This window comes from Urocitellus parryii, chromosome 11 (genome assembly GCF_045843805.1).
Source record: "Urocitellus parryii isolate mUroPar1 chromosome 11, mUroPar1.hap1, whole genome shotgun sequence".
NCBI classification, from domain to species: domain Eukaryota; kingdom Metazoa; phylum Chordata; class Mammalia; order Rodentia; family Sciuridae; genus Urocitellus; species Urocitellus parryii.
In genome coordinates this window covers 58,435,295-58,450,168 of record NC_135541.1, presented here as the reverse complement: position 1 = coordinate 58,450,168, position 14,874 = coordinate 58,435,295, and the positions used below count along the sequence as shown (strand labels likewise).

Below are 14,874 nucleotides of genomic sequence, written 5' to 3'. Positions count from 1 at the left end.
ATGATCAATGGGTTTTAGAAGACATCAAGGAGGAAATTAAAAATTCTTAGAGATAAATGAAAACACAGACACAACATATCGGAATCTATGGGACACATTGAAAGCAGTTCTAAGAGGAAAATTCATTGCTTGGAGTGCATTCCTTAAAAAAAGAAAAAACCAACAAATAAATGATCTCATACTTCATCTCAAAATCCTAGAAAAAGAAGAGCAAAACAATAGCAAAAGAAGTAGAAGGCAAGAAATAATTAAAATCAGAGCTGAAATTAATGAAATCGAAACAAAAGAAACAATTGAAAAAATTGACAAAACTAAAAGTTGGTTCTTTGAAAAAATGAATAAAATTGACAGACCCTTAGCCATGCTAACGAAGAGAAGAAGAGAGAGAACTCAAATTACCAGCATACGGGATGAAAGAGGCAATATCACAACAGACACTTCAGAAATACAGAAGATAATCAGAAATTATTTTGAATCCTTATACTCCAATAAAATAGAAGATAGTGAAGGCATCGATAAATTTCTTAAGTCATATAATCTGCCCAGATTGAGTCAGGAGGATATAGACAACCTAAACAGACCAATATCAATTGAGGAAATAGAAGAAACCATCAAAAGATTACCATCTAAGAAAAGCCCAGGACCGGACGGGTATACAGCAGAGTTTTACAAAACCTTTAAAGAGGAACTAATACCAATACTTTTCAAGCTATTTCAGGAAATAGAAAAAGAGGGAGAACTACCAAATTCATTCTACGAGGCTAACATCACCCTGATTCCGAAACCAGACAAAGACACTTCAAAGAAAGAAAACTACAGACCAATATCTCTAATGAACCTAGATGCAAAAATCCTCAATAAAATTCTGGCGAATCGGATACAAAAACATATCAAAAAAATTGTGCACCATGATCAAGTAGGATTCATCCCTGGTATGCAAGGTTGGTTCAATATACAGAAATCAATAAATGTTATTCACCACATCAATAGACTTAAAAATAAGAACCATATGATCATCTCAATAGATGCGGAAAAAGCATTCGACAAAGTACAGCATCCCTTTATGTTCAAAACTCTTGAAAAACTAGGGATAACAGGAACATACCTCAACATTGTAAAAGCAATTTATGCTAAGCCTCAGGCTAGCATCATTCTGAATGGAGAAAAATTGAAGGCATTCCCTCTAAGATCTGGAACAAGACAGGGATGCCCTCTTTCACCACTTCTGTTCAACATAGTTCTCGAAACACTGGCCAGAGCAATTAGACGAAAGAAATTAAAGGCATAAAAATAGGAAAAGAAGAACTTAAATTATCACTATTTGCAGATAACATGATTATATACCTAGCAGACCCAAAAGGGTCTACAAAGAAACTATTAGAGATAATAAATGAATTCAGCAAAGTGGCAGGTTATAAAATCAACACGCATAAATCAAAGGCATTCCTGTATATCAGCGACAAATCCTCTGAAATGGAAACGAGGACAACCACGCCGTTCACAATATCCTCAAAAAGAATAAAATACTTGGGAATCAACCTAACAAAAGAGGTGAAAGACTTATACAATGAAAACTACAGAACCCTAAAAAGAGAAATTGAAGAAGACCTTAGAAGATGGAAAAACATACCCTGTTCATGGAGAGGCAGAACTAACATCATCAAAATGGCGATATTACCAAAAGTTCTCTATAGGTTTAATGCAATGCCAATCAAAATCCCAACGGCATTTCTTGTAGAAATGGAGAAAGCAATCATGAAATTCATATGGAAGAATAAAAGACCCAGAATAGCAAAAACAATACTAAGCAGGAAGTGTGAATCAGGTGGTATAGCAATTCCAGATCTCAAACTATACTACAGAGCAACAGTAACAAAAACAGCATGGTACTGGTACCAAAACAGGCGGGTGGACCAATGGTACAGAATAGAGGACACAGAAACCAACCCACAAAACTACAACTTTCTTATATTTGATAAAGGGGCTAAAAGCATGCAATGGAGGAAGGATAGCATCTTCAACAAATGGTGCTGGGAAAACTGGAAATCCATATGCAACAAAATGAATCTGAATCCCTTTCTCTCGCCAAGCACAAAAGTTAACTCAAAATGGATCAAGGAGCTTGATATCAAATCAGAGACACGGCACCTGATAGAAGAAAAAGTTGGCTACGACCTACATGCTGTGGGGTCGGGCTCCAAATTCCTCAATAGGACACCCATAGCACAAGAGTTAACATTTAGAATCAACAAATGGGACTTACTTAAACTAAAAAGTTTTTTCTCAGCAAAAGAAACAATAAGAGAGGTAAATAGGGAGCCTACATCATGGGAACAAATCTTTACTCCTCACACTTCAGATAGAGCCCTAATATCCAGAATATATAAAGAACTCAGAAAATTAGACAATAAGATAACAAATAACCCAATCAACAAATGGGCCAAGGACTTGAATAGACAGTTCTCAGAGGAGGACATACAATGAATCAATAAGTACATGAAAAAATGCTCACCATCTCTAGCAGTCAGAGAAATGCAAATCAAAACCACCCTAAGATACCATCTCACTCCAGTAAGATTGGCAGCCATTATGAAGTCGAACAACAATAAGTGCTGGTGAGGTTGTGGGGAAAAAGGTACACTTGTACATTGTTGGTGGGACTGCAAATTGGTGCAGCCAATTTGGAAAGCGGTATGGAGATTTCTTGGAAAGCTGGGAATGGAACCACCATTTGACCCAGCCATTCCCCTTCTCGGTCTATTCCCTAAAGACCTAAAAAGAGCATGCTACAGGGACACTGCTACATCGATGTTCATAGCAGCATAATTCACAATTGCAAGACTGTGGAATCAACCTAGATGCCCTTCAATAGACGAATGGATAAAAAAAATGTGGCATTTATACACAATGGAGTATTACTCTGCAGTAAAAAATGACAAAATCATAGAATTTGGTGGGAAATGTATGGCATTAGAGCAGATTATACTAAGCGAAGCTAGCCAAGCCCTAACAAACAAATGCCAAATGTCTCCTTTGATATAAGGAGAGTAACTAAGAACAGACTAGGGAAGAAGAGCACGAGAAGAAGACCAACATTAAACAAGGATGAGAGGTGGGAGGGAAAGGGAGAGAGAAGGGAAATTGCATGGAAATGGAAGGAGACCCTCAGGGTTATACAAAATTACATACAAGAGGAAGTGAGGGGAAAGGGAAAAACAGTGCAAGGGGGAGGAATGAATTACAGTAGTGGGGGTAGAGAGAGAAGAGGGGAGGGGAGGGGAGGGGGGATAGTAGAGGATAGGAAAGGCAGCAGAATACAACAGACATGAGTTTATCAATATGTAAAGCAATGAAGTGTAACTGATGTGATTCTGCAAGCTGTATACGGGGTAAAATGGGAGTTCATAACCCGCTTGAATCAAAATGTGAAATATGATATATCAAGAACTATGTAATGTTTTGAACAACCAACATTAAAAAAAAATAAAATAATAAAAAAAAATAAATAAAAAATAAAAATGACACTAGATTTATATAATTTTTAGAGATATTTCTAAATATATATGTAATAATTTGCCACCCAAGAATATGCTATTTTTCAGTTTCTTCAGTTTTTATTTCCTTTAATAAAATTATCACATGTTCTTCATATAAATAAAAAAAAATATTTAAAAAAGAAGTAATGAACAAGTTACTTCCATTTACCTGTAACCATATAATTCTTAAATCATCTCACAATAGGCCCCTTTAAACACCTAGAATACAATTTCAATAATAAATCAATAACAAAGTGGTCACTTTGTCTGTGCTAAACATAATACACGCTATCTCATTTAATCCCCACAATTCTACAGAGTTAATCTAGTATAGTCCTGCATCTTATATCTTATATCTTATATCTTATATTGAAGAAGCAGTCTAACTTAACTTAAGTTTTCATAGCAAGTACAAGAGACAGGAGTTGAAGCTATATTAGGTTGCCTTCAAAGTTCATGTTCTTCAGTCATTTCATAGAAGAAAAAATACAACTGAACAACAAATATATGGAAAAATGCTCAACATCTCTAGCAATTAGAGAAATGCAAATCAAAACTACTTTAAGATTTCATCTCACTCTAGTCAGAATGGCAATTACCAAGAAAACAAGCCACAATATATGTTGGCAGGAAAAAGGTACTCTCAGACATTGCTGGTGGGACTGTAAATTGGTGAAACCACTCTGGAAAGCAGCACAGAGTACCCTCAGAAAACTTGGAATGGAACCATATCATTTGACCCAGCTATCCCACTTCTCGGTTTATATACAAAGGACTTAAAATCAGCATACCTCAGTGATGCAGCCACATCACTGTTTATAACAGCTCAGTTCACAACAGCTCAATTATGGAACCAACTTAGATGCCCTTCTACAGATGAATGGATGAAGAAAATGTGATATATATACACAATGGAATATTACTTAGTCTTAAAGAAGAATAAAATTATGGCATTTGCCAGTAAATGCTTGGAGCTGAAGAATATCATGCTAAGTGAAATGAGCCAATCCCAAAGAACCAAAGGCTGAATGTTTTCTCTGATATGTGGATGCTGATTCACAATAAGGGGGGTGGGCCTAGGGAAAAATAGAGGTTCTTTGGATTAGGCAGAGGGAAGTGAAGGAAGGGGAGGAAGGATAATGGAATGAATCAGAAATTATGACCCTTTGTGAACATATGACTACATGACCAGGGTAATTCTACATCATATACAACCAGCAAAATGAGAAGTTATACTCCATTTATGGACAATGTGTCAATATGCATTCTACTGTCATATATAAGTAATTAGAACAACAACAAAAAAGTCCATGTTCCTAACTAGTAAGCTAATCTATCACTGAAATCATATTGAAAGTTCTTGGTTGAATCTCCAAAAATTGTAACAAAATATAAGACTCTGAAAAACAGAAACTACAAATCCACTTAGTATTTAGCTATTAACTAAAAGAACTTAACAGTAATGGAGACTCATGCTAATGAATTTAAATCTTAAATGAATGAAATCTTAATGGATTTAAATTCATGCTAATGATTTAAATCTATTTAAATCTTCTGTGCATAATTTTCATGCTTTCTATCACTGAGTTACAGTAGCAGGTGTACACAAAACGTTGCCAGAACAAGTGATGACCTAAATTTAACTCCCAGTGCTACAAGCTACTGAATGGCATTTATGAATCATAGGTATCCAAAATGTAGATAAATGTGCTGCCCCCTAGTGATTTCAACACATCATACCTAATACTAACCCTCACAAGTCAGTAAATACTTTCATTATTAGAGCACTGAGTCAAATCTTCATTTCTTTTTTTTGTTTGTTTTAATATTTATTTTTAGTTTTCGGCGGACACAACATCTTTGTTTGTATGTGGTGCTGAGGATCGAACCCGGGCCGCACGCATGCCAGGCGAGCATGCTACTGCTTGAGCCACATCCCCAACCCCAAATCTTCATTTCATTTGCCAGAAATTGTCTGACTTCTATAATAAGAGGAATAGAACAATTATTGTTTAAGCCAGAATTAGGGATGCTTAAGAAAACTTATAAATAATGTAACAGGCTAGGTGTGCTGGCACATGCCTGTAATCCCAGAGACCAGAGAGACTGAGGCAGTAGGGTCACAAGGTTAAGAACAGCCTGGTCAACTTAGCAAGACCTTGTCTCACAATAAAATATAAAAAGAACTTGGGGGCTGGGGATGTGGCTGAAGCGGTAGCGCGCTCGCCTGGCATGAGTGCGGCCCGGGTTCGATCCTCAGCACCACATACAAACAAAGATGTTGTATCTACCGAAAACTAAAACAATAAATATTAAAATTTAAAAAAAAAAAAAAAACGAAACACTTAAAAAAAAAAAGAACTTGGGATGTTACTTAGAGAGCACCCTGAATTTAATTTCCAGTAAAACACACACACACACACACACACACACACACACACACAACGTTGGCTAACAAATATTCCAATCTTGAAAGCCTACCAAATTCTTTTTTTCTTTTTAAAGAGAGAGAGAGAGAATTTTAATATTTATTTTTTTTAGTTTTCGGCGGACACATCTTTGTATGTGGTGCTAAGGATCGAACCTGGGCTGCACGCATGCCAGGCGCTACCGCTTGAGCCACATCCCCAGCCCCCTACCAAATTCTTAAGAGAGCCAGGCACTGTGGCACACTTCTGTAATTCCAGCCACTCCAGAGGTTGACAAAGAAGAATTGAAAGTTAAAGGCTAGTATGGGCAACTTAGGGAAACTTTGTCTCAAAAAAAAAAGTTATTAAGAGAAAATAAATTAATTTCATTAAGTAAGACAAAGCAGATTCCAAAACAATGAAGTATTCACTAAAGTCAGATTAATACTTGGTTTAGACTCACCCCTGAGCCTCTGAAGGCCTTTGTGAGGCTCTCTTTATGACTACTAATATAACTTGCCTGCCAATAATACAAATTAAATGTATAAAATGAATTTGGACTTGGAGAATGAGGAAAGTTAAATGACTTCTAAGTAATTTTGATTAATATCAAATAAGAGATATAATAAAGCTACTCCTTACTTAGCCATAGTAGTTAGTTCTTTCAATCTAAAAGTTCGAAAATGGAAACCTGCAATATCCAAACAAGTCTTAAGAAGGAACAAAATGTAATAGCTTTGTAATTATTATTTACCTATGTACTCTCCAAGACAAAAGCAGGCAAAGGCCCTTCAATGTTGCAAGAAGCAAGCTAGTCTAATAGCCAATGACAGCTAGGTTAAGACGTGAGTGGGCTGAGGAACTCATTCCAAACCTAAGTTAACTGAATGTCTGGATTGACTCTGGGTCCTGTCCTAAACATCCTATCTTTTTAGTATTTCAAACTAATAATAATTTCTTCAGAAACAACTTGAAGAGTCCCCAAATTAAACAACTGGTCCAGGGATCTTTCTGTCTAGAGGCAATATGGACCCAAAGCAGATGTTATGGGGAAGTACCCAAGAAATCTTTATAATCTGAAGAAACTGAGTTGGACCCTATCAACCTCTAAAGAAGCTATAGATAAAAACAAATTTGGGGCATTCCAAATAGCATCAAATCTGAGATGCACAAACAAGACCAAAAAAGCAACTACACACCTACATAATCCTTATCATGAGGCTGGAAGAACTGCAGGTAGAACAGTAGACAAAACATTCCTAGTGTAAGACCTTAAAAGTCTCAGAGTTAGGGTTAGGGATAGGATTAGGGTTCTTTTTCCCCTCCTTATATTTATAATTTTTTCCTACTTCTTTCTGTTGATTCTTATCACTTTCCTAGAGTTTCCAATTGTTCTATTTTCATTTTACATTTGAATTATTTTAAAAGTCCTTCTCTCAGGACTGCCTAGCATGCATGAAGCCCTGGGTTTGATCCTCGGGACCACCAAAAAAACAAGAATCCTTTTCTTAGAGTTGGGCTTGGTGATACACACCTGTAATCCCAGCAACTGAGGATGCTAGGGCAGAAGGATCACAAGTTTGAGGCCAGACTCAGCAACTTAGCAAAACCCTTTTGAAATAAAAAGGGGTGGGTCCTGGCACAGTAGCACATGCCTGTAATCCCAGCAGCTTGGAATGCTGAGATAGGAGGATCACGAGTTCAAAGTCAGCCTCAGCAACAGCGAGGTGCTAAGCAACTCAGTGAGATTCTGTCTCTAAATAAAATATAAAATAGGGCTGGGAATGTGGCTCAGTGGTCGAGTGCCCCTGAGTTCAATCGTTGGTGCCTCCCCACAAAAAAAAAAAAAAAAAAAAAGGGCCGGGATGTAACTCAGTGGTTGAATGACCCTGGGTTCAATCCTTAGTGTACACACACACACACACACACACACACATACACACACACGTTAGAACTTTTTTCTCTTGGCTATTTCCTTCTTTCCTTCCTCCCTCCCTCCCTCCCTCTCTCTCTTTCTTTCTTTCTTTCTTTCTCTCTTATTTTTAGTTGTTGATAGACCTTTATTTATTTGTATGCGGTGCTGAGAATCGAACTCAATGCCTCACACATGCCAGGCAAGTGCGATACCGCTGAGCTCCTTTCCCAGTCCCTCTTGGCTATTTTAAACTAAACATCTAACTTATTGGTACAAAAGACAAATGTATTAAAAACCAAGTGATTTCAAGAATATAAAAGAAGAAAATCATATACTTCATAAAAACCAAACAAAAGATCCATCTTACCAGTATCATTAGCAAGGGAATTAGGATCAGACCCCCCAAGGGTAGCTTCAAACTCCTCTTGGAGACGATATGCTCTTTGTAGCAGAGCTTCAAGTTTATGGATGAATTCAGTACTAATAATATCCTACAAAGAGAGAATAGAGCAAATTAGATTCTAATGTTAAAATTCTAAACATAGAAGATGTTTACTTAATGCAGGCAAAAAGAAGGATATATAAAACTGTTAGCTAAGCATGGTGACACATGCCTGTAATGCCTATAATTCTAGTTACTCGAAAGTCTGAGGCAGAAACAAGTTTGAGGCCCATGTCAGCAACTTAGTGAAACCCTGTCTCAAAAAATAAAAGGGCTGGGGATATGGCTTAGTGGTAGAGTTCAATCCCCAGTACTGCCAAAAACCAAAATGAAAACAAACACCAGCCTACTGTTAGGCAGTAGAAAGGGCGCTATGGAAATCATGAGGCCTAGATTCTAGTTAATTTGGCAAAATTATCTCAGTTATCAAGGATTGAGTTTCATTATCTGTAAAATTGAGGAGTTCGACTAGATCAGGGGTTCTCGAATAAGGTCCCTGAACCAGCAGCATAATTATTAAAAATGCAAATCCCATGATCCACCTCAATTCTACAGTATTATAAACACTGGCCATAAATCTGTGTTTTAACAACTTCTCCAGGTGATTCCAATGTATGCTCAAGTTTGAGAACTACTAATCTACCTAAATGATCATTAATCTACCTAAATGATCAATCTAGTTTTACTCTATGTATTATTTACTTTTATGAATTATAATAGCATATAATTAAATCCAAAGCACAAGACAGATTTTAAAAAGTTCCTTTAGAAATCTTATTTGCTAGGGCTGGGGGTGTATCGAGGCCCTGGATTCAATCCTCAGCACCACGTAAAAATTAATTAATTAATTAAAGATATTGTATCCAACTACAACTAAAAAAATAAATATTAAAAAAAAAGAAATCTTATTTGCTGAGCTGGCAATATAGCCCAGTGATAGAGCACTTGCCTAGCATGCTTGAGGTCCTGGGTTCAATCCCCAGAACTGCAAAAAGAAAAAAAAAGAACTATTTCTGTCTACTTAATTATCCTAGGAAAGTAAGAAACTTAATGAATGGCAACTAACTGAACAGGAAACACCCAACAAGAAATATCCCACACAATTCCAAGAGAATGATAAAAAGGGCCAGACGATGCCACTGAAAGCAGATACACTGAATCAACATTAAAAATCGGTTGAGGGGCTAGGGGTATAGCTCAGTGGTAGAGCGCTTGTCTAGCACAAATGAGGCACTGGGTTCAATCCTCAGCAACACATAAAAACAAATAAATAAAATAAAGGTATTATGTCCAACCACAACTAAAAAATAAATATTAAAAAAAAAAAACAGTTTGAGGGCTGTAGCTGTAGCTCAGTGGCAAAGTGCTTGCCTAGCATGTCTGAGGCACTGGATTTGATCCTTAGCACCACATAAAAATAAATAAAATAAAGGCATTTTGTCCATCTACAGCTACAAAAAGAAAATTAAAAATCAGTTTGATTCTTCCTCATCAATAAATCACCCTTACATCTACACTTTCTTCAGCAATGGCATCCCCAGCACCCAGTTTAATGGAACCGCAGGCTTCATCTTCAGCCTGTCTATTGCGAAAGGTTAGAGCTTGTTCCCATCGACGCAATGCCTCTTCAAACAATTCCATACCTAAAAGTAGGAACACAATAATGGTAAGTGAGTAAAATCAATGTCAAAATAAAATCATTTGGGGTCTGAAATGTTTTCATACAGTTATCTTCAACAGCACAGTCTAATGCAATTTTGGCATTAAAGAATAATTTTATACTCCTATTATTTCAGAGTAGGATTTAAATTCCCCAATATACTCTTGAGTCTGCAGTTCTAGTCAACCAAAAATCAGAGAAGAAAATGGCCAATGTGATTTTTTTTATATTTATTTTTTACTTGTAGTGGGACACAATACCTTTATTTTATTTATTTTTATGTGGCACTGAGGGCCTTGCATATGCCAGGTGAGTGCTCTACCACTGAGCCACTGGGGGGTGGGAGAAGGGTGTGGGGGGGTGAATATACACCTCGTTTTCTCCAAGGTAAAAAAAAAAAAAAAAACATGCTGGCCAAAGTTATTATGCACTTCAACCAAAACTAAAATATATTAAAACTTCAACTTTTCTGCATTAAGAAAAAATATTTAAAAGTTCCTTAAGAATCTGGACAAGTCATACTCAAGATTTTTTTAGAATATTTAGATAAAGACTACCTCTCCTCTAAAGGCATTTCTTCAATCATCTGTAGAATGCAGAACATGAAACAAAATCATCTTCACATGCAATGTAGAACTTATCCTTGTTTGATTTTTCTATAGCAAAAATCATGCTTTTGATTTTCATTCTAAAAATCTTATGCACTTAAAAGATAATTGTAGGTGGATTGGGTTGTAGCTCAGGGGTACAGCACTTGCCTCACACATGTGAGGTCCTGGGCTCAATCCTCAGCACCACATAAAAAAAAAAAAAAGCAAGTGAATAAAATACAGATATTGTGTACATCTACAACTAAAAAATATTGAAAAAAAAGATAATTGTAGCCAGGCACAGTAAAGTACACCTGTAATCCTAACTACTTTGGAGGCTGAGGCAGGAGGATCCCAATTTCAAGGCCAACCTATGCAACTTAGTGAGGTTCTGTCTCAAAATAAAATATAAAAAGGTCTGAGGGTGTACCTCAGTGGTACCCCACCACCACTAGTACTAGTAATCCCTAGTACTCATTTGGGGTAGGCAATGACAATTATATCTATCTTCTTTTCTATAAGCTATCTAACTCTACTCTATTTTTTCTTTCCTTACACTATCCCCTATCTATCTGTCCAATTATTTTGGCTGAACACAGGTTACCTAAGACCAGAGTTGTCCAAAGATAACAGATGACTCCTTGGGAAGTACTGTGATTCCACCTCACTGTGGAACATGACCCAGACCACCGTATCTCATCAATTTTATAACAGGACATCAAATATAAGCCACCAATCTTTTTTTTTTTTTTTTGTATTGGGGATTGAGCCTAGCAGGGGATCAACCATTGAGCCACATCCCCAGTCCTTTTTTATATTTTTTATTTTGAGATAGGGTCTCTCTAAGTTGCCGAAGCTGCTTCTCAACTCATGATCCTCCTGCCTCAGGCTCCCAAGATGCTGGGATTATAGGATATGCCACTAGACAAGTCACCGATCTTTTTAGAATGTCAGCTTTGGAAAGGGAATTTAAACAGAAATATAGAAGTGATTAGATTAGGTGACCCACAGGGCTCCTACCAATCCAAACTGTATAATACAGCAAACCTCATTGCAGCTTATCTGGTATTGCTCTACTTTTCTTCAATTCAAGTGCTGAGTATTCTTAACAGAATCTGCAACTGAAGATTTACTAGACAGAGTTATCTAGAAACAGAGTGAGCTTAATTCTTTGGTGACCTTTGGAGAAAATGGTAAAAGAAGTTATTCTTCCTTTCCCCTTGCAGAAACCCCCACTGTAATACCACCGGAGGTGATAGCCTAACTATTCCAGACCATGGGAATACCCTAAAAGCACACAGCCTTTTACCTACAGTAAAGACAACCCTTGTACTGCTCACCAGGGCCACATCAAAGATTTTAGGGGTTATTTTTTATTTAAAAGAAATGTAGCTTAAAATACAGTGCAAAATATTAGGGAAGGTAAAGCACTTGAATATTCTGATTCAATAGCAGGTTCAGGGTTTTTTGTTGTTGTTCCCTCCCTACACAAGGATCCAGTGAGGCTCCCTAGACATGCTTGTGGTCAAGTCAAGAGTAACACTGAGATGGGATACACAGATTTTCTTTCTACATAATTTCTCTGGATATAGGAAGAATACAAATGATAGCAGATGAAGTAAAGTGGATTTGGATAGATTATTAGAGAAGAGTCATTAGGTTAGCTTAATGTAGTAGGCTTAATGATGGCTACACAAAAATAGCAAGTCCTAATTCCCAGAATCTATTCTACCTTATGTGAAAAAAAGTATCTTTGCAGATGTAATTAAGGTAAGGATCCTAACGAGATTATCCTAGATTATCTGGTGGACCCTAAATTCAATTACAAGTGTCCTTTTTTTTTGGTACTGGGGATTGATTCCAGGGGTGTTTAACCACTAAGCTACATCCCTACATCCCAGCCTTTTATTATATCTTATTTAGAGACAGGGTCTCATTGAGTTGCTTAGGGCTTGCTAAATTGTTGAGGCTGGCTTTGAACTTGCAATCCTCCTGCCTCAGCCTCTCAAGCTGCTGAAATTATAGGCATGCTCTATCATACTTGGCATAGTGTCCTTTTAAGAGAGATGTGAAGGGAGATTTGATGTCCACAGAGAATGCAACAGAAAGACCAAGGCAGAGGTAGAGTAATGTGGCCACAAGCCAAGAAAGGCTAGCAGTCACTAGAAACTGAAAGAGACAAGGAATGAACTCTCCCATAGGCCTCCACCTTGATTTCATCTCAGTGATAAAGTCTTCAGACTTCTGGCCTCCAAAACTCTGTGTGAATAAATTGCAACTATTTTAAAGCACCACATTTTTGGTATTTTGTTACAGCACCATCAGGAAATTAATAAACTGGTGATGCTATATAGACTAGATTCAACAGATACAACAACATTTTAAAATTATAGTTGCTCTTCTTAAAACAATTCAGTTGTTTTAGTTTCAAAACACAATATCTTAAAACTTTATCATGTTATTCTTACCCATTAAGTATAAGTTCTCAGGAGTGGTCACAGGAATATTTACAAGTTTAACATCATCTTCATCAGCTTTGTCCCAGGAATTAGAATTGCCACAAGCACAGCTATGGCAGGAATTGACACTCTGCACCTAAAAGTAAAATTAATAAAAGTTCCTTTAAACTCTCTCTAGGATAGTATATTTATTTATTTTTATTAATTATTTACATAAATCCTATAGCAGGGGAAACAATCAATGCAATTTTCACCTGAAGAAATAATTCTGATTATATTCAAGCAAACTTAGTATTCATATGACCCTAAATATTCTGAGTCTCTGTTTGCTCAAAAATACATAAGTAGAACAATGTTTTGAATATAAGTCAGTTATTTCCATAAGCATGAGGCAGTTGTTTTTATAATATTATCTAGCTTATTTCCCTTTTATAATGTTTGACAATGCTGACTCTTTGCCAAATGAGAATTAAAAGTGTGTATCATTATTGTACATACTCATCATCCTTAGCAAGGTCCACTACATCATATTTCAATCACTTCTGTGCAAATGAATTACAAATCCCTAATTCCAATTATGTTTTCTTTTGAGTAATCCAGATCCATCTTTTCTTCTGCCTACTAGTTGATTCCACCTGGTTTTCTGCTGGCATCTCAAATTGACTACATCATAAAAAGAAGTTCAGCATCTTCCCACAACAAAAATTCCTCCTCCTCCCAAGTTCACTAATATTTCCAATTCCCATAATTTATCAGACAAACAACAACAACAACAACAACAAAAACAGGAAGTCATCTCCAACAGGTCTTCCCACATCTTTCATATCCAGTGACTAAGCATTTCTAGATCCTTTCTTCTCCTTTCTACTTCTGTTAACATGACCATAATTTAGGCACTCATAACCTACTGACTACAGGGTAGAAAATCCAGGCAGAAATCTGGGTTTATACTTCTGGCAGGAAAATGATGAGGCTGGTTGAAGAAGAACAGTAAAGTGATTCTGAAAACTTGTTATATTACTATCATGAAACTCCCCATGTCTAATTCTAGTTATATTAAAAATAAAAGTTTCAAATTTCAATTGAAAAATTTCTAATTAGGTATTTCTGACACTGAACTATAAATATACTCTTTATTATCCTGTTCAATTTCATAGCACAGAAAGTCTACAGGTCTTTGATCTAGATGTTCCTACCCATAAACCTTTAAAAATTATATTTTTACTGGGCATGGTGGTACATTCCTGTAGTATCAGGTACTAAGGAGGTTGAGGCAAGAGGATTACAGGTTTGAGGCCAGCCTCAGCAACTTAGCAAGGCCCTAAGCAAATTAGTGAGACTCTATCTTGAAAAAAAAAAAGGACTGGGGTGGGGGGTATATCTCAGAGCCCCTGGGTTCAATCTCTAGTACAAGAAATAAATAAATAAAAATTTTAAAGATATATAAACTTTATTCCTCACTTGTCAATCAATATTATATTAAGGATTTAGGGGCTGGGGTGGTGGCTCAGTGGTAGAGTGCCTGCCTAGCATGTGCGAGGCACTGGGTTCACTTCTCAGCACCACATATAAATAAATAAAATAAAGGTCCATTGGACAACTAAAAAATATTTTTAAAAAATATTATATTAAGGATTTCAGGAAGTCTTCCACCTATCAGTTAATACAATATGAACGCTGCAAAAGAGGAGGTAAGGAACCCCATACTTGCCAGCGAGTCAAATACTTTTCCCTAAGTAGGCTCATCAAGGGATTTTTGTAACTTAGCACAAAGTCTGGCTACATCAATCAGCTTCTTGTATAGCATCTAATTTTGAAGCATTGCTTTCACATCAAAACCACTCTCATAGGATCCTATGAACTA

General features: G+C 36.6%; 1 protein-coding gene across 2 annotated transcripts in view; it reads right to left on the bottom strand.

Annotated features, from left to right (window-relative positions):
• The window catches only part of Miga1 (mitoguardin 1), an 80,612-nt gene that overhangs the window by 49,111 nt on the left and 16,627 nt on the right, over window positions 1-14,874 (bottom strand). For both annotated transcript variants that reach the window (XM_026409738.2, XM_026409745.2), the window contains exons 5-7: window positions 13,020-13,146; window positions 9,811-9,944; window positions 8,227-8,350 (exon numbers count right to left, since the gene is read on the bottom strand). In XM_026409738.2, coding sequence (XP_026265523.1) covers window positions 8,227-8,350; window positions 9,811-9,944; window positions 13,020-13,146 — 385 coding nt within the window. The remainder of the gene's footprint in view (window positions 1-8,226; window positions 8,351-9,810; window positions 9,945-13,019; window positions 13,147-14,874) is intronic.